The 25,844-nt window shown below is 42.8% G+C and overlaps 1 protein-coding gene and 1 pseudogene across 1 annotated transcript; both read right to left on the bottom strand.

Moving 5' to 3' along the window:
- Positions 1-178: 178 nt before the first annotated feature.
- LOC147425639 (uncharacterized) lies at positions 179-1,197 on the bottom strand. The gene is made up of 2 exons (XM_086500091.1): positions 259-1,197; positions 179-202 (listed from the first exon to the last, which is right to left on the bottom strand). Exons 1-2 carry the CDS (start codon positions 1,195-1,197, stop codon positions 179-181), a joined length of 963 nt encoding a protein of 320 aa, XP_086356217.1.
- A 2-nt stretch (positions 1,198-1,199) lies between these two features.
- Positions 1,200-25,844, bottom strand: part of LOC147425638 (uncharacterized) — a 189,870-nt pseudogene continuing 165,225 nt past the window's right edge.

Genomic DNA, 25,844 nt, shown 5'->3' with positions numbered 1-25,844 from the left:
ATCCTCCATGCAACATTGAAGCACACTTGGATGAACACGTAGATGATATAAGTCAGCCCGAGAGCTAGGACCATGGCCCTCATGCGTAGCACGAAGCAAAATCGTGACCTCATGAACTCCCTCACTGAATTGAACCTGTGCCTTGAAAGGACAACCGCACTTCTTCGTTTTCCTCTCTCTACGCTTGTTTTCTCCATGATGCCTTCTTGAACCACCACGATGACAGACATAGTAGTCCTCTACCTTTCCTTCGCCTACCTTGGCTGATCTTATCTTAACAAGCGTGACTTTATGGTTTATCATAATACTCTCCAGCACATCACACACATGAAATCTATCTGTAATAATTTTTTCACTTGGAGTTTTCTCACCGGCATTGCCCTTCCCTCCAACCTTCTGAAACATAAGCGATTCAGATTGGAGGATAGGATCCTTCTTACATACCTGACAATTTTTGACCGCATCTCTAATGAATGAAGTAGGTATGCCATGCCTTTTGATATCTGTGCACCATGCAGTTTTCATTTGATTCATAGTTTCCAACATGCTCAAATGAGCCCCTTGCTGGTCGACATGATATTGTTCTGTAATGGTTGTACACTCCTCCTTTGGTGCAATGGCTCTGGGAGGGAGACCCTTCAAGAAGATCCTAACTGATCCATGCCGAGGGGATCCTCGGATCACAAGATTGTCCTTCATCTTGTTCCACCGTTTTACATCATGCATGCCGACATTGTGCAACATACCCAATGTTGGCTTACAAATCCCTTGAAGATCTAATAGCATAAGGTCATACCTCTCCCGAGAAAAGCTAAAGAAATGGTGAGAAGCATGCAACTCTGGGTCAAAAGATTGGGTCATGGGTTTCCTCCTATGGATTGAATCTGCAAGGAAGGTTGAAGGGAATTCGGTAAACTCCTTTACTTGGTCACCACCACTAGAATGGGATCCTAATTCCATGGAAGCACTACTTGAGCTTGTTGATGACGAGTTGCCTTCCTCCAACTCCTCATTCAAATCAAATATATGATATTGCTTTTGTTTCTCCCCATCCTTGAAAGCATCCAATCGTGCCTCCATCCTGCCCGGCATCCCTCGATCTCCCTCTGCCTTCCAGGTTACGTTTAAGTCAATGGACTCCATAACTTGTTTTGCCTCCCAAGGTACATTGAGGTCCAGCATTTGTCTGCTCTCCATACCTATTGTGGCTTCTTCCCTCTACCCTCCTGCCTCTCAGAGATAATGCGTGGCCTCTCTGCCCAAACCCCAACAACGTGGCCTCCCCGCCTGTCGACCCCCCTGAAAAGCGTCCCAAATTCAAATTTCCACCCTGATGACATGGCACTTCCCTCAGCCTTATCCCGCTTGAATTTGGCTAGCCTGCCCAGCCCCCCCCCGTTGTCCAGGTTTAGTTTTTACAGGTATGCATGGTCCAGATCCCCTCGATAAGCCCCATTCCAGTTCCCTGCCATTGATCCCCTTACCCCCCCTCTTTAAATGCTATGTGTTATATAGTCCTGAGGGAAGTCAAGTGAGCATTGAGTAAAAGGACCAATTTATAGTTATGTAAATAACACTTACATGATAAATGAAAGATAAAATATTTATAAAACCTTCATTTTCAATCAAAGAGGAGACTTGTCCACCATCTGTATCAACGACTCAAAAGATGCACATTTTCTCAACCTTCCCCTATGGCCTTCTACGGGCCAAAATTTATAAATGAAAAAACACTTGGAACGCATTGTGAGAAATTAAGAAAACAACAAAGTGAAGTTGGATGGGAAAGATTGTGTGTGACCCGATACCCAATGTCCCTTTTTTTAAAGAGGGAGGTAAACAAATGTCAACACCCTATCACAAGGACCTACAAAAAATGTAAAAAAAGAAGTTTGTCATCATAATATTGCTACTAGTATGTGACTTGTTCGTTGTTGCGGCCAAGAAGGATTATCATTCAGGGGTAACCCCCCCTCCTCCTTTCTCCAAAGGGATAACATGCGTTAGTATTCTGTATGCATCCAATTCAAGGTAGCGACAACCATATCTTAAATGCTTTATTATGTGCAATAAGGTTTTACATGCTTTATGGTATCAACTTAAATCACATCGACTTTGTGCAACAACAGAAAGTGCATAGAGAATTGAATGAGCATAAAAACTATAGAACATAAATTTAAAAGGCTACATGTTTGGGGGGGGGGGGGGGGGGGAGAGAGAGAGAGAGAGAGAGAGAGAGAAGAAGAAGAACATGGCTTGCATTGAGAAGACTCGAAGAATCGGCAAGAGAGAACGTTGTGCACTATGTTTTTTAGGAAGGGATAGGGGTTCCACTATGCTTTCACGATTTTCATATGGAGTGTAATGGAATCGGCCTATTAACTTGAGAGTAGCGGAAATTAATGAGAATACTTTTAAGAAATTACTTTGTGAGCATAGCAGGTGAACATAATTGAAGATAGCAACATAATCATAGCAATTAGTTAACTTGGCATGAACAATACTTTTGCAAGAGAGAGAATTTAGAGCATGACAACAATTGAGGACCGGATTTATGTGAAGCCGGCCCCCCCTCCAATAGGCATTTGTATTATAATTTCTCCCATTAAGAGAGACATTACATTACAATAGCCGGTCCCCCCTCCAATAGGCATTTGTATTATAATTTCTCCCATTAAGAGAGACATTACAATACAATCTTTGTGTTCCTTGTGACCTAGGTGATGCAATGAAGATGGAAAGCTTCATGCATCACAAGCATAACATAAACTTTGAAGAAAGCTTTAACTATCCCAAGCTGTAGTCCCAAGATCTCAAACACCTTTGAAGGTGGAGAGAGCTAGTAGGGAATGAGGGTAGGGAAGAGGAAGAAGAAACATTTCATAGGAGAAAGAAATAGTTCCTCACTTATCATACTCTTCTCTCTAGCATACATAATAGCATAGTAATGAAGATGGAGAAGATGGAAAGCTTAAGCATTGAAGCATGGCTCTTGGTTCGATTTGCACTTTATAGCCAAGAGTGTTGGTGCTCTACTTGCTTGGAGAAAGAGAGGGAGCTCTTGCACTTTGCACAATGCATAATGAGAGTGTGTGAGAGAGAGTATACCCCCTAGCTTTCTTTGGTTGACCCCCCCTTGTAGCTCATGCTTGAAGCTCATTGGACCCCTCCATGCCTAGCCAACAACAAGCAGGAAGCATTACAAGCAACAAGGGTAGCCTTGGGACAAGTGTCCCCCTTTCCCCTTTGAGAGAGAGGACTTGATAAATGCAAAGACAATTAATTAAATCTCCTAAATTATCATTGGACCCCATGGGTGGCCAACCAATAGGCTTCAAGCATACCATGAGGGCAACATGAGGAGGAACTTGACAAGTGTCCCTTATGCTTTCTTTGTACCAAGTATGCCTTGTGTGAGTGTGTGGGTGTTCTCTCTCATCCCCCCTTATGTAGGGCTCGCTCCATCCTTGTAGAGATTGGATCTTTGACTTTTGACACCTCAAACCCCTCAAGCCTAGGCCTAGCTCCCACTACAAGCTTGGCCCTTAAGCACTTTAAGCTTGGGTTGGGTTCTCACCTCAAGTACATCCTTAACATCTCAAGCATGTGAAGCACCTCAAGCATCTCAATCATCAAGCACCTTAGTCACTCAAGCACCTCAAGCTTGGGCCGGGTTCTCACCTCAAGCATCTCAAGCTTGGGCCGGGTTCCCACTACAAGCTCATCCCTAGCTTACCTAAGGACAAAGGACTTTTACACTAACTATTGGAGGTCTTCAATGAAGCTAACCCTAAGGTCTTATGCTCCATTGGTTAGCCTTGCTCTTTGATAGACCATCTCTCATTTGGGCCCCTTTACCATTCGCTCCGTGCTGAGATAGATCTATAAGCACATGTCTATATCTTAACCCTTGTTCCCGTTTATTCTCCCACATTAAAATTAGTATCATTTGGGCTGGTTAGATATTAGATTTTATGGCATTACCTCTCTCTTGAAATCATAATTGTCCTCGACTATGAGGTAGAAGAGATAAAGCCTTAATCATTAGTCAATCTTACTTAGCCGTGTGAGCGGGATGGAAACACACAGAACGCCTCTATAATGACCCGACACACACTCTTGGAAGGATATACACACACACTATGGGACACCACTCGGCTTACACAACACACCTGGCCGAGACAAGGAACACACTTTTGGAGTGAGAGGAGAGAGACTATCCGTTTGCTCACTCCACACAGAGAGATACACACACACACACACACTCTCAAAAACTCAGCTCAAAAGAGGAGAATTTCTGATGTTTAGATACAATTGAGCTTGGGCCAACACCAATGGGCAAATAGCTCACACAATATGGGTAAAATAAGCCAGATACAATCACAAACTGGAGTAGAAGCTTCGCTCATATGAGAAACTTACACGACCAAAATAGCAGAAAAACAGTGAGGAATTTGGAAAAATGGACAGCGCCATCGCGTTTGGAACGGCCCAAAACCCCAGTCTACAATGTCAAACTGCTCAAATCCGACCTCGGATGAGCAGTTTACGGCCAAAACAGGCTCCAAAAACAACAAAAACACAGTTGCGGCTGTTCCTCCTCTTCTCTCCACGTTTTTTCTGGTCTTCTCTCTGCTTTTCAGTTCCCACACTTAGATTTTTTAGTTGGGCACCCTTGGCCTTTTAGATGACTTCAAACGGACCCCGAACATGCCAAAACCTGACCTCGTAGTGCATAGTTGTCACCCTGCTGCATCCATCCGCACACCTGGCACTCAACTTTTTCCAATAATGCATCCCGCCACCACGTGAAGTGGCCCCAAAATATGGTCCTCATGATGACCTTTCTGCATAATTATCACAAGAAAACACCCACGTTGTGTCCGTACTCATCCACGTGCAAATATTGACCCCATTCGACCTCCTAACGCCACTAGATGCCATCTGACGCACCTGCTTACCTCATGTCGTCAGCCCGCAGATAGCTTCCTCGAGAAGTTTTACGCGCTACCAACTCCTCATTATTATAGAAAAAACACACTGGTACTGGTGATAGTGAAAATCGATGCACTATGTACATGCTGTCCTACCTGTACACACGTGGACCCCACATAACCACCTGGCTTTGGAAAATGGACAATTCCTTATTCGATGCACCATGCATGTGTATGTGTATATGCGCGATCCCTCGTTCCAAAAAACTCCTGACATAATTTGCCCATCCCCTAGCCTGCTAGATCATTCATGATCAGCAGCAGCAAAAAGCGACATGAGACTCGCAACGTCACAAGTCTCCTCATCCTTCACCAACATTACTTGCTCCACAGACATCTCATCTTGCTCCACCATCAATAACCTGGCATGATACAATTTAAGACGCAATCCATTTACCCTAGACTTATGCAGAATTCCATCCAGGTTAGCCAATTGATATGTACCATTTGGAAAACACTCCACTACCTTGAAAGGGCCTTCCCACTTAATTTGAAACTTCTTTTGGAAGGTGTTGTCTAGCTTACTGTTGTAGCGCAAAACCAAGTCATGTTTCTTCATATCCTTACTTTTGACCTTTTCATTTATCTTTGCCAAAGCCTTATCCTGCATCTGCCCATAATGTTCCAATGCGCTCATCCTATCCAAATGAACCTCTTGTAACTGTAAGAGCCGCTCTTTGAATGCATCACTAGGTGGCCCAAGCAACTTCTCTAACATCTTGACCGCAGGCAACTCTACCTCCACAGGCAATAGTGCTTCCTTTCCATATACCAAAGTGAAATGGAGTAAACCCTGTACCTGTCTTCACCGAAGTACGCTAAGCCCATAATGCACTAGGCAACTCCAAATCCCAATTCTTTCTTTGGTGCTCTGTCACTTTTGAAAGAATTTGTACCAACTCACCATTGAATCTTTCATTTAAGCCATTACACTGTGGGTAATAAGGAATGGTATGTTGGTGCCTAATCTTCATCTTCGCGCATAAAAAATCTAGCAATTTAGCTCTAAATCCTGGCCCCTTATATGAAAGTAGCTCTAGTGGCACCCCAAACTTGCAACATATTTCATCATACAAAAATTTTACCACATCCTTTGTAGTGATCTGTTTTACTGCTATAGCCTCTGCCCATCTAGAGAGATAGTCCACTGTAGTCAAAATATAGCTTTTGCCCCTGCTTGTGATAGGTAATGGGCCTATTGCATCAATCCCCCACTTTTCAAACACATCAAACGCCATAATGGTTTTTCGTAGCTCTGGCTTCAACACTCTCTTCCCAAATTCTTGACACCTATTGCAAGACCTACACCAATGGTGAACATCCTTGTGCAAACTAGGCCAGACATACTCCTCTTCCAAGATCTTATGCAAGGTGATCTTTAGAGCAAAATGTCCGCCACATGCGCCTTCATGATTCTGTTCCAACACTCTGTAAAGCTCCTCCCGCCAAGGTACACGTCTCAACACGAGATCAGCCCCTTTCATGTATAAGACATCACCAATCAATTTGTACATGTATGCTCTACGCACAAAGACATACTTCTTAGACTTCTTAATCTCCTTTGGAATGATTCCTGTTAGCAAAAACTCCTCTTCTTGAGCCAAACTTTCCCGGCCATGATAAAGAGGTAAATTGGTCCTCAACACAAATAACTCCCCAATCATACTGATAGCCGTTTTTCGGCTCTCTGTAATTGCCATAGTGAGTTATCTCACCCTATCAAATCACTCAAACACTGTGGTTACCCTCACCCTTTCACTGTATATAGGTACGTGTGAGTTAGGGGACTTTTCCCATATCTCCTTACTCAAATAAAAAACCCTCAATTAGCTAATCATTGGGCTAGTTGAGCCAAAAAAATAAAAAATATAAGTATATTATGGCCCATGCGTATGTAAATATTTCTTTGTATATAGGGCCTAAATAAAAGATTTCTTCATAATTATTTTGGTATTTATTTAAATATTTCTACCTAGGTGTGTGTTATTTATGCTCTGTACATTGCCTCACCATTACCACAATTTTTCTTACCATTTTTCATACTCTTTATTCCATATAGAAATATTTTCATGTAAGCTTCTTTTATATTTGGTGTAACTCCACCCCAACAAAAATCCAAAAAAACTAGTTTTATTTATGTGTATATTTTTTCACTATTGTGATTTTTCCCTTCCTACATCTATTTTGTTTTTTTTCTAAAAACTAAGAACACCAAAAATATTTATCTTTTTATGGTAGCCTCATAATGAGAGAGATTTCTTTTGACCCCTTTATATTTTTTCCACTTATATTATTCATATTTGACATGTACATATTTTTTAGACCCCTCAATATTTGATTTTCTTATTTGTACTAGTCACTTATATCATGATCTCAACAATATCTTCAATTATAGACCTACCAAATAAGGTCAAGGGTAGGTGGCATGCATACATGCACTATGGAGGGCTCACTCTTGGAGGTATTCAAAAGAATCATCCAAAGAAGGACCCCACAAGGACTTTGTGCAGTGGAAAAAAACAGTCGGTTTTGCTGAATTTTTAAAGTTCACTTACTCTCCGAATTTGAAAAGGTGATACAAACAAAAGTTGTAGCTCGTGGGCTGAACTTTTGCCTCAAATTTTTTCATATTTTTTTGAGCTACGAGCTGTGAGCTATGATTTTATTAGTGGACCCCAGTTTTCCCATGCTATGCAGCCACACTCTCTCTTCCACTTTATCATTTTCCTCTTTCACACACACTTCTCCACTCATCATCCCCACCTCTCTCACCACTCCTCTCTACACCCTACTCACCTTCTCCTCAACCTTGAAGAATAAGAGAAACCATGGTGAACCTATACCTCCCACACACAATTCCATTCCAAAATTGACCACCTAATCTCATTTTTCCTCCTCCAAATTACCCATATCTATCAAAAAAACCACAAAATTTAACCTCTTCTCTTAAAAGACAGCATCATGGTGGTTGATTACTCAGCTTCAATTACCTTGTCTCTCAAGGAAGGTCAAGAGTGGAGAAAAAATGTACCGTCAAAGCTAGTGGACCGTCAACAAGCGTCAAAATTGGCCCTACTCAAGACACTTGGAGCATCAACCTTGTAAGAAATCCACCTTTTCTTACCTTTTAAGAGTTTTTCTTCCTTATTTGTATCCTACATGGATACTCCCATTGTAAATATCCAATTCCATTTGTAAATTAATACTAACTCTACTAACACTAACCCACTATGAAAAGTCCTATCACCTCCATTTCTCTCCTCTCTCTTTCCCCACCAACTTCTTGATAATTCCAAGCAAAAGAAATTAGATAAATTGCTGAAAATCTAACCCAACCATGGTTAGAGGAGTAACCCTAGCCTTCAAAATTGCTATAAAAGGAGGGTGTAGCTAGCATAAAAAGGTGGGAGAAGAAAGACCACTATGCTATAGCTTGAGAAGCCAAGCTCAACCTCTTGAGAAGGAGCTCTTGAGTGGAATCTCATTGGCATTAGGCATATGTATGTGTTGTATTAGGGGTGATTAGCAAGGGAACTCTATGCTATTGTAAGAGAGAGTGATCATTAAATTGAGAGTAGGAAATCTATCATTTCTCCTACTAGAGTAAGCCCAACATTTGTTGAATCAAGGAGGGTGAATTTGGACTAAGCATGGATACCTTGTCTCCCTTCCAACGTGAAGTCATGGACAATAATGATGTGTAAGTGTCTTGGTTTTTTATTTAAGTTCTTGATAGCTTGTCTCCGGGTATTGTTATCAATTTAGCCATAAATCCCACATGCTGTAAGAGGGCGACAGGGTGGAGAGGACTCCCCTGGCCTTAAGACAGTGATTGGGGTGGCTTTTTTCTTGTGATTTGTTGTGGTGTAATTTACTCAGGCTATGTTGAACAAATACTAATCTCACTTTGATTGGTCATGACAGATTTGTAAGAAGGCATTAGTGCAACAAGCACCCCCTTCCCCCTTCTCTCTCTTTCTTACATATATATATTTATGTTTGCTTGATCATTAACGATACACTTCAAAGCAGCCCGAGCACCATCTCTCTCTCTCTCTCTCTCTCTCTCTCTCTCTCTCTCTCTCGTGTTTTAGTGTGTGAGAGTATTCCATTGGTGTTAGGGTTAGTGTAAATTCCTTGCTTGTTTGTGGGTTGCTCTAACGATTCTCCTCTTTTGCGTCCTAGTTCGCTCTTAAACTAGGTGGTGCCCCTTGTGTAGTTGGGATTTGGCTGGGGGTTTGTTGTTTTGGTTTGTGTTGTGTTGTGCCCCAGCCCCATTGAGCAGCACGGGAGCCTTGAAGGGTGTCTAGAGGTTGCTCTTCTTGTTGCCCGCCCCGGACCGCTTCAAATTGGTGCCCCCACTGAGGAAAACAACTCGTGTATGTTTTTGTGTAGGATCAACTTTTAGCATAGTCAAGTAGTTTGCATGAATCACGAGAGTTTGTATGATCCTTTCATTCCCATTGCAAGGCAAAAGATACACATAATTGTTAGTACTAAGTTGCAGTTTCAACGGGTAATTCGTAGGATTTTAGGTCCTCTTAGGTTAGCCGAGATAAACACTTCGGTAAATCCTTTTATTTTACCTCTCATTAGGTACGATATTAGCTTGGACGTCTATATTTTTGTGTTATTTTAAGCATTAGGACATGCATAGGCCATGGATAATGGCCCAGGAATAGAGGTTTTTCCCTTTCATTTTACTCCACACATTAGAATAAACGTTGCAATTAGTAGAAAGATCCATTTTCAACAACGAATGGTGTTCATGTTTCGTGCCCAAAGAGTAGGAGAAATTCTTGCATCACCAAACCCTGTCATTCTACCTCTCATCAACTACCACACTTCTTTTGATGTACATGTGTTCATTTTATTTTAAAATGAAGTGCAACCCGGCAAAGTGTGTATGTTTTTTTATATTTTGTCCAAGTTGTTACAAGAAACAAAAAAAGATCATTTGTTCTAACAGGGAATGTGTGTGCAGTGAAAGTTCAATCCTTAGAGATCTAGCTCTATTACCAATTGAGTTGCAGGAGCAAGTAGTAAGGCGTCTCCCTCATAACAAGAGGGTGGTGAAGTTAAGACGAAAGGTCCTACGCGTGGATTCCATTTTCCTCTTGTTGTTGGGCACTAAGGAAGACCGCGCATTCATCCAACTAGTGTGTGCCCTAAGATTGGTAAATAGAGTGAAATTTGGCGTTTGGCGAGTGCATTTCACCATTGAGGAAGACTCTTCAGGAAACTTGCGGCCAGAGTTCATGCTTCATAGACTCACATTTGATGAATTTTTCCCCCATTTGCGTCTTATTAATAGTCTTCCTTTCGCTTTCAACAAAGGAGATAGGGAGCTATTCAGAGCTTGTCTTAATAAAGAGAGCATAGAGAAGATTGCAAATTTGTATAAATTCTCATCCTTCTCTACTTTCTATGACACTTTGTTCATAGAGACATTGTAAATCTCTTTATGCTTTTGAATGATTTAACCATAATCCTAAGGAGTTTTTGTCCAGGAATTTTGTAGCACAAGTGGAGTCTTTAAATCTTGCAAACTTGATTGGACTTGATGAGGATGTTCTTTATGAAATTGTGAGAAGGTTGCCTCACTCCGACTGTGTGGAACTCGAAGGAAAGGAGCTCCTAGTCAATTGCTACTTTCTCACGGCCTTCGACGAGCATGAAGATCTAGTTTTTATACAAACCGCTTGTGCGTTGGGAATTGTAGAGCAAGTGCAATTTATCACTTGGGACGTGGTTGCTCTTTTGGATCCAGAAAATGAAGTTCTAGAGATTTCTATTTATCGCCTTAGCTTTGAAGAATTTCAACCCTTCTTAGAGCTCATCAATAGTCTACCTTTTTGTTTTGATCAAACAAATCGAGACCTCATTGAAGCTTGGATAGCTGAAGAAGAAAACCTAGATTGGTATTTTCTTACTTCTTCATTTGCAGGCGAGTGGTTCTAAATCTCTATTGTATCCCTTATTGTAACTCGTGTTGTAATCTTTCATAATAATGGAGAGCCAACGTCAAATGTCTGGATATCCTCTTTTCTTTGGAGAGCCTGGAGAGGATGCATAATTATTTTTAGCAAATTTCAAGATGTCTTGCCGTATCAAGAGGATAGTAACCGATCAAGAACATGTAGAAATGTTTGAGGTGGTCCTTAGGAAAGATGCTAGTACTTGGTTTGACTCTTTGCCTGAGGAAGTTAAGGGGAATTACACAGAAGTTTTGAATCGTTTTAAGAGATACTTCTTTGATCCCCAAAACACTCAAAAACTATGGCAAGACATTGTTTCTCATAAGCAAAAAGACTTAGATGACTACTACTTGTACAAGCAAGAGTTTCTACATCTTTGGGCTCTATGGATACGAAATGTTGCTAACCCTGGTGATGGTGCAAAATTTTTAAAGAAGGAGAGGTTCATAGCCGGACTCTTTCCTGACCTTAAGGTAAAAGTTGAGGCGGGTGCACCTGCTACTTTTGATGCAGCTGAAACTAGGGTTGCTGAGAAGTATAGGAAACTCAAGTGCTTAAGGGGAGAGGTTCCAATAGAAGGTCTTAGACCCAAAGGTAAGTCACAAGCATCAACATCTAGGGAGCTTCCTGAGTGTTAACCCTCATGGCACACGGACACCCTATGATCTATAAACGTTGTATTATTTAGAGTCAGGTACCGGACTTGTCGGACCAATAGGAAAAGGGTAGGAGTGATCGCCGATGAGAGGCGCACTCTAACACGAACATGCTAGGGTTAGTTGGCTAAGCATGGGCGCCCAAGTGTGAATGGGGTGAGCTCCTATAAAAGCCAACTAAACCTAATTTTTACTCATTCTCTCATTTGTGCAATAGAAGAGTGCTCTTGCTCCATCTCCATCTCCATCTTCTTCTTCTTCACCTCCTCGTGTGTGTGTGTGTGTGAGAGAGAGAGAGAGAGAGGGAGAGTGTGTGTGCGATCGAGCATTACGAAGGCACGACGGCGGCGAAGCGGTTGAGCGCGGCATGACTGCAGCTTCTTCTTCATCGCGGCGAGGAATCCACCACGAAGGCGAGCGTAGAGCGGTGAGTGACACACCCTTTGTTTTCTTGAGCATGCTAGTTTAGGCTTGTTGTGTGCTTGGAGCCGTTTGTGGCTCGCACACGGTGTATTGGCAAGTCCCTTGCTTCGACAGTGCGGCAAGGAGCGCACATTTTTGGCGCTGCTGCCGGGGATATAACCTACACTAAGCTCGGTTAGCACTTTACGCTTTTTTGTGGTGCAATTTCTATCATAGGAAAGGCAGAGAAGGAGTGTGTATAGTTGTGTGGAGATTTCTGTTTTTTTGCGTTTTCTACGTTTTCTGGTTCTGTCAAGTTTCAATTTCTGCAATTTCTGCGTTTTCTGTGTTAAATTTTCTGTCAAGTTCCAATTTCTGCAATTTTCTGCATTTTCTGTGTTTTTTCAATTTTTTGTATTTCTTGCGTTTTTTTCAATTTCTGCAATTTCTGCATTTCTGCGTTTTTTCAATTTTTTGCATTTCTGCATTTTCAATTTCTGCGTTTTCAATTTCTGTATTTTATGCACCAAAGAAAAAAAAAAAAAAACCACGAGTGAGCGGGCGGCTAAATTTTTCGAAAATAAAAAACGTGACTCTTAAAACGGACGAGTTGGTTTGTATAAAAGATAGATCGGGATCGTTTCCCCAAGCCCAGGCCCAGGCCCAGGCCTCAATCCTCAGTCTTATGATATGTACTAGACTCACTCTTATATATATACCCTACTCCCTCAAGAGAGAATGAGAGCATGTGGGACAAGTCCTCCACTCTCCTCCTTTCTCTTCCCACTTGCACCCTTAGACTTTCTAATTTGGGCTTAGTTCCCTACTGGAAATTGACAGTTTTAGGGATTCCGAGGGCATAGAGTGACCAAACGGAGGGCTGTAAAACATGGCACGACCCTCTGACCGATACGCTCGTTTCGAGCTATCACACAGCCCATTCCACGACACGCTCTAAAAAATCTAGCAAAAAAACAAACAAAAAACACGCTAAAAACTAGTCACAAGGCCTCCTAGAGCAGCTTTTTGACACCTTAGGGTATCAAAAGCACATGCACTTACGCTCTGGGCGGGTGCTAGAACACGAGCATATTGAGGGTGCCTCTGTTCATACGGACACCCATTACCCATCCACGATAAGCTCTAGACCCTCAGCGGGGACACAAGGTAGCACCACCCAAGACCCTAAAATAGCCGCTAGTGATTCCTCCTCCGACTCAGAAATCATGGAAGCATACCCTACCCAAAACACTGAGAGAGAAGGCCATGCACCTCCCGAAGCTCCACAGCCTAGTACTAGTATGTTTAGCCGTTTCATGGAAACATTAGGTAGAGCTACTCGCTCGGAACCTGATGCAAATGAAGCACACGAAGGGGGTGGGGAAGTGGACTCTCCTTTCACATCGCACGTGGACCCCACACCCCCAAAGAGTGTCCATGTGGATATCCTACCAACTTCTTACCAAGAAGGCCCTGTTGAGCTGCCTCCTTCAGAAGTTCCCTCTAGAGTACCGTTGGTGACAAGTAAAACCACGGGGAGCAACATTGCTTCTACCTCACAAGAAACCGTTAACACGTCGACTCTAGAAGGATTGTTCATTAATGATCATTGGACATACGACCTCCACACTGAGGTGTTGACGGATCTACACTCTGGCCACGCCTACCATGTAGGATGGATAGAGATTGTACAATCCACCTCTAGTGCCACGAGCATCGAAGATCAACAGAAAATGATATGTAATGTTATCCATGGCATTATTCAATCAGAAAGGCAAAACCGAGGGGTAAATATACTCTCAACTGGCCCCATGAGATTTTTGGATACGAGCAAGGCTCAACAGCCTACTCTATCACAAATGGAGACTCCTCTAATGAGCCCCATGGACCCATCTTACGTCATTTCACCTGGGGTCTCTATGCAATATGAGCCTCCGAGCGAAAACTTTAGCTTCCCTAACTTGGCTCAACCCTCTATCAAGGAAAACACAGTGCTCACTCCAGGGATAAGCCTGACAGAGAATGTACCGATGACATCTACGGTTAGCGCAGTGCCACTACCTAGTGTCGTAGTACCTAATATGGGGCCTCGACCATATGTGCCTCTAGCCCCTTATGCACACATGGCCCCCACACCTCCAATAGTACCACTTGTTTACGCTCCTCGAGTGCTGTGCGCTCCTTGCCGCATTGTCGAAGCAAGGGACTTGCCAATACACCGTGTGCGAGCCACAAACGGCTCCAAGCACACAACAAGCCTAAACTAGCAAGCTCAAGAGAACAAAGGGTGTGTCACTCACCGCTCTACGCTCGCCTTTGTGGTGGATTCCTCGCCGCGATGAAGAAGAAGCTGCAGTTGTGTCGCGCTCAACCGCTTCGCCGCCGTCGTGCCTTCGTAATGCTCGATTGCACACACACTCTCCCTCTCTCTCTCTCTCTCTCTCTCACACACACACACACAAAGGAGGTGAAGAAGAAGAAGATGGAGATGGAGCAAGAGCACTCTTCTATTGCACAAATGAGAGAATGAGTAAAAATTAGGTTTAGTTGGCTTTTATAGGAGCTCACCCCATTCACACTTGGGCGCCCATGCTTAACCAACTAATCCCTTGAATGTCCAAGTTAAAGTGCGCCTCTCATCGGCGATCACTCTACCTTTCCCTATTGGTCCGACAAGCCCGGTACCTGACTCTACCAAATACATAATACGCGTCCATCGTAGGTGATGGGGTGTCCGTGTGCCGTGAGGGTTAACATGCCCCCCTTCCTGATGTAGATTCTGTCCTCGGAAGCTATTGAGTTGAAGCTGGTTCGTCGAGGTGGAAGAGCATTTGAGATGAATGTCCTTAGCCTTCTTCAGTTACTGCAAAATCAAACAACATTGGCACAGTAATCGCATTCTCTTAAAAAGCATATGCAGTTTTAGGTAGACACATTGATTGGTAAAAGAATTTCAAACAATTTGTCAGCAATGAACATTAAATTGCAATGTAATCAAATGCATAAACAGATGTAAAGGTAGAAAATTAAACAAGTCTGGGGTCGCTAATTTGACGGTCGAAAAGCACTAGAGATCGAATATTAATACCATGGGTAAGCTTCTTAATTTTCTCTGGTCAATTAAGTTGTTTAATCGCGAGAGCCAAGTATTCATGTTCGAGGGCTGACTAGAGGCTATATCTAGAAAACCTTGTAGTTAAGCTACCATAAAAGGAATTTCTCATGAAATCATAGCCTGATTGATTACTTTTTCTTTGACCCCCCAAAGTCTTTTCACATTGATTCAATTATGATGTGGGTGCTTATTTTGTATGCCTTGGGTTTTTTGCTTTTCAAGGAAAAGCGCCCACACTGGGAACCTCTAGGGCTCTAGTACCATAGGCGATACATGTGAGTGAAGTACCAATTTAAGCAGGGATTTCTCTTCCAGCTTAAAATTTTACATTGTGGCACTTTGATTTTTTGTTTGTTCATTTTCAGCATTTAAATTTTGTAACTTTGGGGGGTCATATAACACTGTTACCCTCCCCAGGCTCATCACATTAGTAAACTCCCTTTATAATACTTAAGCTAAATGTCACTAGGGTTAAGCCCACTAGAAAGCCCTAGTACATTTCATACAATGCTGCCTAAATCGGATTAAGAACCTAAGTAACCATTGCTTATTAGGAAGGCATTCCCCATGGTATTAAGAGAAGATTTCTAATACCTAGCTTGGTCAAACTAGCTTAGTTGGACTGCTTGATTTTTACACCTAGACAAGTGATTATGACAAAACATTACATTGAATTAAATGTTTGATACTAAGCAAATGTGGTGAATATTATGCTACCAATCACAATCAAAGCAGACAAACATGGATGCAAAAAGATAACGGCAATGCTAATGGACAAGAAACACCTATTTGTGTCGATGGTCGCGCTTGATTTGAAGGTTCCATGAAGGTCCAAATCCTATCAATAGCAACACGCTCCTGTACACACTATGAAACACAAACAATACCTCTAGGAGGCACATTAGTGGCAAAAGAGAACTTTGCTAATCACTCAACTCTAAAACAGAAACACTCCTATCGTACTAATCTTACCTACCCTCCATCACTCAAGTGATGAGGATCAAAGGTGTTTCATGGCATAGGTTTCTGTTTCACTGTACCAGATGTGAATGTGTAGGTCTGAGTCAATGTTTTGACTTTAATGTGCATACTCGTTTGCTAATTGCTCTTGCTCTTTATTTTTATTTTTTTGTGTATAAAGCTTTATATGTACATTCCCTAAGATCGGAGATTAAGAGGTCAGGGAGAAAGGTTGAGAGGGAAGCAAATGAATGAGGACTGTCAGCAAACACTCCCCCCTTCCTTGGGTAGATCATACCGTTTGAAATGAGCTTGTCACCCTTTGAAACCAATTGTTCCAGTTGGTAATAGGTGAGGATTTTTGCCAGTAGTTTCTATTACCCTAGGTGCCTCGTCAAGCTGCAAGGGTGGTAAGGTACTCTCCCAGGATCGAACTTGAAGTGGTTCATTAGGTGATTCTTGAACACTGGGAGGTGTGGATTCTTTGTAGCTTCATGGAGGTCCACTACTATAGATGGAGGCTGTGTAGAAGCTTTTACCTCTATGGATGTATTACATGAGGAGCTAGAAGCTTCATGGGACTCCCCCTTCCTGAGCTAGGTGGAACAAATCGTTCTTTCTTTGGTACCCAAACTAGCTCTAGCGGGTGTGTAGCATTCTGTGATTTTTTTCTTTCCACGATCATTGATTCGTTTTGGAGCTACGGGATTGGGCTCACTTGGGTCAGGTGATAGGTAAGAGCACAATCTACGTTTTGGCACCCAGATTTGATCATTTCCTTGATAGTAGCCTTGGGCTTCCAATAGTCGTTTAGGAATCCAACGCAACATTTTCTTACTTTTCTTGGAGCGAGTGGTACGTTTCTTACAAGGCTTCTGTTTTTTAGCACTAGCTATGGTCACTAAAGAAGCTTTAGGGACCCACTTGTATGTTTTCTTCGTTACATTAGGATGAGTCTTGTGGAAGCGATATGCATTGCTTGTAGCATATTTAAGGGTATAGGCATTTCATCCCCCTCAGGTGTTACCCAGGTCGTCCCCCTATTTCCCCAAGTGTCTATGGTTGATGCTAGGTGGACCCAATCCACATTGTCCGACTCAGTCATCCCAGGTAGGATATCCATATAAGGAGAATCTTGGCCAATGTCTGTATCCTTCTTACAAGTGTAACAATATTGTAGTGGGGCCGAGTGAACTGTGGTGTCAGAGCGATGATCAATAATGGTTTTACTCCCTAAGGGGTGTACCTTACCAGTCACCAAATCCACTCTAAGGACAGAGTCTTGGAATTGCAAATAGACATGATTTTTAGACCAATCATGAACCATTTGTGCTTCCCTCATGAATGGTCGTCCTAAAATCATTTCATATGACATAAGGTGTTTAGAGAAATCCATTACAATGAACGTATGTCGTACCTTGTGTCCTAGAACTTTGATCTTAAGATCCTTGAGCATCCCCATAGGTTTGGCTATGGTACCATTTGCCATCTTTACCACAATGTTAGTAACACTGAGGCGGGGTTTTCCCATGGATTCCCAACAATCTTTTGTAACGATGCTAACTCCCGCACCACCATCAAGAATTCCCTTTATAGTTAATCCCTTGGTAGTGATGGGTAGGGTTGCATTAGACTCGTCGCCTTCAAAATACTGCCCTAATTCGTTAATGGGTACCTCGATCACAGACTCGTGTCCATCTAAGTCAAGTGATTGCACATGATTTTCCTCATCAATCATAATCGAGTCAGGCCTATTTGGTTGCGCAAACTGCGGTAATCCCGTTCGTAGCTCTCCGTTAAGGAATGCTCGAAGTGCAAGGAATAACTCAGGATCTCCATACAGCTTTGCTATGATCGTGGTTCGGACCTCAGAAGACATGAAGTCCACTAGTTTGGCAACATTCATTGGCGTTTTGCAGGGTGTAGGTCCTTGACTAGGAACTGGTGAGGATGGAATCTCATATTCCTCAATGGGATCAGGTATTCCTTCGTTAAACATCCTTTCCAACAAGAAGGGTGTATGCTCACTTTCTGATGTCCCGTCCTCACTCCCTTCTTGGATGATACTAGATATGGCTAACGGTCTATGGTTCATGTGGGGTGGATGAACTTGCGTGGGAAACACTGTGTCATGAATTTTGACATGCATGGGTTCTGGTTCTAGTTTCCTTTGAGTCTCCTCCACTAAACCTCTTAGAAGTTTCACCTGCTCAATCTCGTCTACTGGGTTTGGATACGTCCCAATCTTCTTTTTACGATTCTTCCCTTTTTGCCCCTGCGGTTTATCTTGGGGGTCTTGGATTGGATTTGGAAACACTTGTGGTGTTTTCAGAGGCTCTTTATGGTTTTCTCTTATTCGGTTTTCATTTGGTTCCATGTTACGATTTTCTTTGTCAGTCTTTCCCTTTGTGGTATTGGTTCTAGTCTCCATTGTCTCGACTGAATCTGAATCATCCTCGAGGTCATTCATATACACGAGGTCATCTCCTGTTCCTATGTTTGTTTTGGAACTTGGCTTTGAATTTTCCGTATTCTACGACTTCTTCCTTCGTGTCTTCTTTTTCTTTGCTTGGATAACTGACGCGGTATCTCTCTCTTCGAGGATATGGCCTGGCCCTTGAAGCATGGACCGTGTAATCGCATAAGCGGGTGCGACGGGTGGTATTGGCGATGTCACACTAGCAATTTCGACCAAATTTAGGGGTGTGATTTTAGGCGCATTTGGGTTATAAGGGCATTGGGCAATCAAGTGATCTATGCCACAACGATTACATGTGAGTATTGGCATTGCAGACGTGCTCCCTTGATTCATTTGCATCTGTGCAGCATTCTTTTGCAGCCTAATAGGGCACTCCGCTGCTCGATGTGGTCCACCACACTCGTAGCATTGAAGAGGTGGCCTCCTAGCCTGGGTGTTGATATTTTGACCTCTGGATGCGAGAGCAGCAGCTTGATAAACCGGCTTGACTTGCCCCCAACAATCTTCCATGTAGTATATAGGACACTCTTCCAATGTATCAAGTCCGTAGGCAATACTAGTGTCTATTTCCTCCTCACAGCCATCTGCATAAGCATTTGATGGCTCGCAACCCACTTGGTTCATAGGGGCGACTCTTGGATGCGGGGGCTGCGGTCCTAGCACAGGAGGTGGTAGCGGTGTAGCTTGTACAACATTTTGAGATCTAGGGACCATGTGTTGCGGTAGTTGCTCAACAGGTGGAGCAGGCATCAATACAGGAGCTCGAGGTGCATCCGTGCAGGCTACAGGTGGTCTATTTGCCATCATACGTTTGATCATTAAACAATCATTAGCTTGGTGACCATACCTACCACATGCGTTGCAAGTTCCATTAAATTTTACTCTAAACGTAGGGCACTCACTAGTGCTATGTGGACCTAAGCAAATGGAACACCATTGTTGCTCCCTTCTTGGATACATGTGACTATTTTGAGGGGGTCGATTATCCTTAAGAGACTCTTGGATTGCCTTGGTGAGGTCTGTCAAGAATGTCTCAAATACCTTTGGCTCATTGGCAATGGGCTTTGTAGTCATGGGTTCATACTCAATGGCTTGTGAGCTAGTGGATCTCGTGTCAGTAGACACCCTCATGCCTGCTATCATCAAGTTGTCCTCTAATTGGATTGCATTGGCAGTGACATCTTCCCAGGTTGTGATACCTCTAATCACTAGTCCATTATAGATTCCTTCATTCCTCAACCCTCGAATGAATCGATCAAGCAGTTGGTTATTGTTGAAGCGCTCATTTACAGGGCAGCGAGAGTTTAGGTGCTTTAGACGACTAATGAAGTCCCTTACTGACTCTCCTTCCTTACGTTCGGCCTTCTGTAGCTGAGATGCTACACCCCAAAGCACACCTTCTCGTATGTACTCCTTTAGAAACAACCTTCGAAGGGTAGGGTAGATTGTTTTCTCGTCCACCCTTAGGGTCCTATACCAATCTCCAGCCTTCCCACTTAATGTCAAGCTTAAGGCATTGCACTTATGTAGTTCGTTGCGTTCCCCTAAGGAATCACATACTTGTTCAAACACTTCAATGTGTTTCCTAGCATCTTCGTCCCCATTGAATTTTTGCGTGAGTTTGGCAATTTGTAGTGCCTTACTTCTAGGCTCTCTATCAGATGCATGACGCATATTTTCCGCGATAGATCGACCTATGGTTTGAGCAAACGCTGCCAAGTCACCTATGTGAGGAGGCAGGGCCGGTGGAGGTACTCTTGGAATCATATGTGGGAGAGGGATGGGTACCGGTCTTGGCATATGTGTGGATGATGCAGGATATGGAACATAACCGGGCATAGGTCCACTCGGATAAGGTCCCTTGTAAGAAACGTACCACTCGCTCCAAGAAAAGTAAGAAAATGCTGCGTTGGATTCCTAAACGACTATTGGAAGCCCAAGGCTACTATCAAGGAAATGATCAAATCTGGGTGCCAAAACGTAGATTGTGCTCTTACCTATCACCTGACCCAAGTGAGCCCAATCCCGTAGCTCCAAAACGAATCAATGATCGTGGAAAGAAAAAAATCACAGAATGCTACACACCCGTTCTAGAGCTAGTTTGGGTACCAAAGAAAGAACGATTTGTTCCACCTAGCTCAGGAAGGGGGGAGTCCCATGAAGCTTCTAGCTCCTCATGTAATACATCCATAGAGGTAAAAGCTTCTACACAGCCTCCATCTATAGTAGTGGACCTCCATGAAGCTACCAAAGAATCCACACCTCCCAGTGTTCAAGAATCACCTAATGAACCACTTCAAGTTCGATCCTGGGAGAGTACCTTACCACCCTTGTAGCTTGACGAGGCACCTAGGGTAATAGAATACTACTGGAAAAAATCCTCACCTATTACCAACTAGAACAATTGGTTTCAAAGGGTGACAAGCTCATTTCAAACGGTATGATCTACCCAAGGAAGGGGGGAGTGTTTGCTGACAGTCCTCATTCATTTGCTTCCCTCTCAACCTTTCTCCCTGACCTCTTAATCTCCGATCTTAGGGAATGTACATATAAAGCTTTATACACAAAAAAATAAAAATAAAGAGCAAGAGCAATTAGCAAACGAGTATGCACATTAAAGTCAAAACATTGACTCAGACCTACACATTCACATCTGGTACAGTGAAACAGAAACCTATGCCATGAAACACCTTTGATCCTCATCACTTGAGTGATGGAGGGTAGGTAAGATTAGTACGATAGGAGTGTTTCTGTTTTAGAGTTGAGAGATTAGCAAAGTTCTCTTTTCCCACTAATGTACCTCTTGGAGGTATTGTTTGTGTTTCATAGTGTGTACAGGAGCGTGTTGCTATTGATAGGATTTGGACCTTCATGGAACCTTTCTCTCGTTCACACTTCAAATCAAGCGCGACCATCGACACAAACAGGTGTTTCTTGTCCATTAGCATTGCCCTTATCTTTTTGCATCCATGTTTGTCTGCTTTGATTGTGATTGGTAGCGTAATACTCAGCGCATTGGCTTAGTATCAAACTTTTAATTCAATGTAATGTTTTGTCATAATCACTTGTCTAGGTTTAAAAATCAAACAAGTCCGACTAAGCTAGTTTGACCAAGCTAGGTATTAGAAATCTTCTCTTAATACCATGGGGAATGCCTTCCTAATAAGCAATGGTTACTTAGGTTCTTAATCCGATTTAGGCAGCATTGTATGAAATGTACTAGGGCTTTCTAGTGGGCTTAACCCTAGTGACCTTTAGCTTAAGTATTATAAAGGGAGTTTACTAATGTGATGAGCCTGGGGAGGGTAACAATGTTATATGACCCCCCAAAGTTACAAAATTAAAATGCTGAAAATGAACAAACAAAAAATCAAAGTGCCACAAATGAAAAAATCTTACGTTGGAAGAGAAATCCCTGCTTAAATTGGTACTTCACTCACATGTATCGCCTATGGTACTAGAGCCCTGGAGGTTCCCAGTGTGGGCGCTTTTCCTTGAAAAGCAAAAAACCCAAGGCATACAAAATAAGCACACACATCATAATTGAATCAATGTGAAAAGACATTGGGGGGTCAAAGAAAAAGTAATCAGCCAGGCGATGATTTCATGAGAAATTCCTTTTATGGTAGCTTAACTACAAGGTTTTTTAGATATAGCCTCTAGTCAGCCCTCGAACATGAATACTTGGCTCTCGCGATTAAACAACTTAATTGACCACTGAAAATTAAGAAGCTTACCCATGGTATTAATATTCGATCTCTAGTGCCTTTCGACCGTCAAATTGGCGACCCCAGACTTGTTTAACTTTTTACCTTTACATCTGTTTATGCATTTGATTACATTGCAATTTAATGTTCATTGCTAACAAATTGTTTGAAATTCTTTTACCAATCAATTTGTCTACCTAAAACTGCATATGCTTTTTAAGAGAATGCCATTACTGTGCCAATGTTGTTGGATTTTGCAGTGACTGAAGAAGGCTAAGGACATTCATCTCAAATGCTCTTCCACCTCGACGAACTAGCTTCAACTCAATAGCTTCCGAAGACGGAATCTACATCAGGAAGGGGGGCATGTTAACCCTCATGGCACACGGACACCCTATGATCTATAAACGTTGTATTATTTAGAGTCAGGTACCGGGCTTGTCGGACCAATAGGAAAAGGGTAGAAGTGATCGCCGATGAGAGGCGCACTCTAACACGAACATGCTAGGGTTAGTTGGCTAAGCATGGGCGCCCAAGTGTGAATGGGGTGAGCTCCTATAAAAGCCAACTAAACCTAATTTTTACTCATTCTCTCATTTGTGCAATAGAAGAGTGCTCTTGCTCCATCTCCATCTCCATCTTCTTCTTCTTCACCTCCTCGTGTGTGTGTGTGTGTGTGTGTGTGTGTGTGTGTGTGTGTGTGTGTGAGAGAGAGAGAGAGAGAGAGAGAGAGAGAGAGAGCGAGAGAGAGAGAGAGAGAGAGGGAGAGTGTGTGTGCGATCGAGCATTACGAAGGCACGACGGCGGCGAAGCGGTTGAGCGCGGCACGACTGCAGCTTCTTCTTCATCGCGGCGAGGAATCCACCACGAAGGCGAGCGTAGAGCGGTGAGTGACACACCCTTTGTGTCTTTAAATTGAGAGTAGGCAATCTATCATTTCTCCTACTAGAGTAAGCCCAACATTTGCTGAATCAAGGAGGGTGAATTTGGACTAAGCATGGATACCTTGTCTCCCTTCCAACGTGAAGTCATGGACAATAATGATGTGTAAGTGTCTTGGTGTTTTATTTAAGTTCTTGATAGCTTGTCTCCGGGTATTGTTATCAATTTAGCCATAAATCCCACATGCTGTAAGAGGGCGACAGGGTGGAGAGGACTCCCCTGGCCTTAAGACAGTGATTGCGGTGGCTTTTTTCTTGTGATGTGTTGTGGTGTAATTTACTCAGGCTATGTTGAACAAATACTAATCTCACTTTGATTGATCATGACAGATTTGTAAGAAGGCATTAGTGCAACAAGCACCCCCTTCCCCCTTCTCTCTCTTTCTTACACATATATATTTATGTTTGCTTGATCATTAACGATACACTTCAAAGCAGCCCGAGCACCATCTTTCTCTCTCTCTCTCTCTCTCTCTCTCTCTCTCTCTCGTGTTTTAGTGTGTGAGAGTATTCCATTGGTGTTAGGGTTAGTGTAAATTCCTTGCTTGTTTGTGGGTTGCTCTAACTATTCTCCTCTTTTGCGTCCTAGTTCGCTCTTAAACTAGGTGGTGCCCCTTGTGTAGTTGGGATTTGGCTGGGGGTTTGTTGTTTTGGTTTGTGTTGTGTTGTGCCCCAGCCCCATTGAGCAGCACGGGAGCCTTGAAGGGTGTGTAGAGGTTGCTCTTCTTGTTGCCCGCCCTGGACCGCTTCAATACTTTGAGCTGCCTCATGTGCCTCTCCATTTAGAGCACGTTCAATGTGTCTGATGCTCCATGCTTCGAACTTTTTTACAGGCCTTTAAATCTGAAACACATTTCCTTCAATGAGGTGTTCTTGCTCTTCCACACACCCAATACTTGCTTCACAACTAACATGGCATCACCTTTTATGCTCAACCTTCTAATCCCATGATTCAAACAAATGTGTAATCCGGCTTCCAAAGTAGCATATTCAGCCTCATTGTTACTATGTGCATCCAACTTGAACCCTCTCTTGCACACTAGCTTCCCCTCTGGATCATAAAGTGCTATACCCCCTGAAGCCGCATCATGGCTCTTTTTGTATGATCCATCAAAGAACAAAACATTAGCATTGCTGATTTGTGGCACTTCTTCAACTACCTTTCTCACCACCTCTTCCTTAACAAGGAGGGGATTCTCCTTGTAGGTCGACAAATCGGCTAAGGTAGCTCTTGTACTGTCTTCCACTAAAAAAGAGAACTCAAACTCTTGCAGCTCAATTACCCATTTCTTGACCACATTTGACATGTTAGTGCCATTAATTAACTGTGGCAAAAAGGCATGAACTATCCAGAGTCTTGGGTCACATGGGTGAGAGAGAAGGCTGTTTCTATGGTTTTGGAAAGATCAATAAATCCAAATGATCCAGAATCTCCTTTGCCACCAAAGAAAGGTAGAGCCACCAAAGGTTTGGATGCAAAGAAAATGGATCAAAAGAAGAAAAGTCCTTCAAAGAAGATCCATACAAAGAAAAAGGATCACGAGAAGAGTCCTGCCAAGGGGAAGAGTCCCACGAAGAAGAAGATCCCTGCCAAGGGGAAGAGTCCTACCAAAAAGAAGATCCCTGCCAAGGGGAAGAGTCCCACCAAGAAGACTTCCAAGGGAAAGAGTCCCACTAAGAGCCCTGCAAAAAAAAGAGCAGATACAAAGGGCCATCCATTCCACTCACCATTGAAATTCAAGGTTCAAAAGCGTCGTACACTTAAGAGGCACCTAGCTCACCGTTCAAGATACCATTCATGTTGCCAAAGAAGGTTGCCAAATCACCCAAGCCAGCCAGTCCTCAGGAGCCCAAAGCACCAACCCCTACCAAGTCACCCGTGCCAAGCCCTAAGGGGCCCAAAGCACCAACCCCTACCAAGTCACCACCACCACCCACTCCTGAACTTTCACCCCCTTATGAACACAAAAGGAAAAGGGTCTCTGAGGATGCAGAATCCTCTCAGGCAAAAAGAAAAGTGGAATTTCATGATTGATTAGTCCACAAAAGCTATGTACACTTTTGTTCATTTTGTCCATTTGAACATATATATATACCCTTTGGTGATTCATAATGTTGTACTTCAAATACTTAATACCAACTGTCGATTCTTAAATGTGTATCATGATGTCTTGTAAGTTTAAAACAACATAAGTAATGTTCACAATAAGGTAGAGAAAATATAAATATATTTGCAAAATGATTACAATATTGAACTTGTTTTTTCAAGTCCTTGCAAGTGGCTCAAATACAACTCTTTTTGGGGGAAGGCATGTGATGCAAGAGGTTGAATTCTCCATCCTTGTGCTCACCACAATTTCATCCACTTTGAATCTATACTCAGGAGATGTTTCATCAAGAAACTCAAGAGATTCTCTAACATCATTTAGTATCCAATTTGTTGTTACTATCAGGCTTCTATACTCGGTGTGTGGATGGACTGTGACCTTTAGTTCAAACTCTGGACAATTTTCCTCAGAGTCGAGAGGAACCCAGCTACCTAATTTGCTTCTCCATATCCTATAGTCATAGCCTAGAACTAATGATTGACGACATATTTGATATGAGATAGA

Source organism: Adiantum capillus-veneris, chromosome 25, assembly GCF_014529385.1.
Source record: "Adiantum capillus-veneris isolate H3 chromosome 25, ASM1452938v2, whole genome shotgun sequence".
NCBI lineage: Eukaryota > Viridiplantae > Streptophyta > Polypodiopsida > Polypodiales > Pteridaceae > Adiantum > Adiantum capillus-veneris.
The sequence above is the reverse complement of the archived record's forward strand: the minus strand, read 5'-3'. Positions and strand labels throughout refer to the sequence as shown.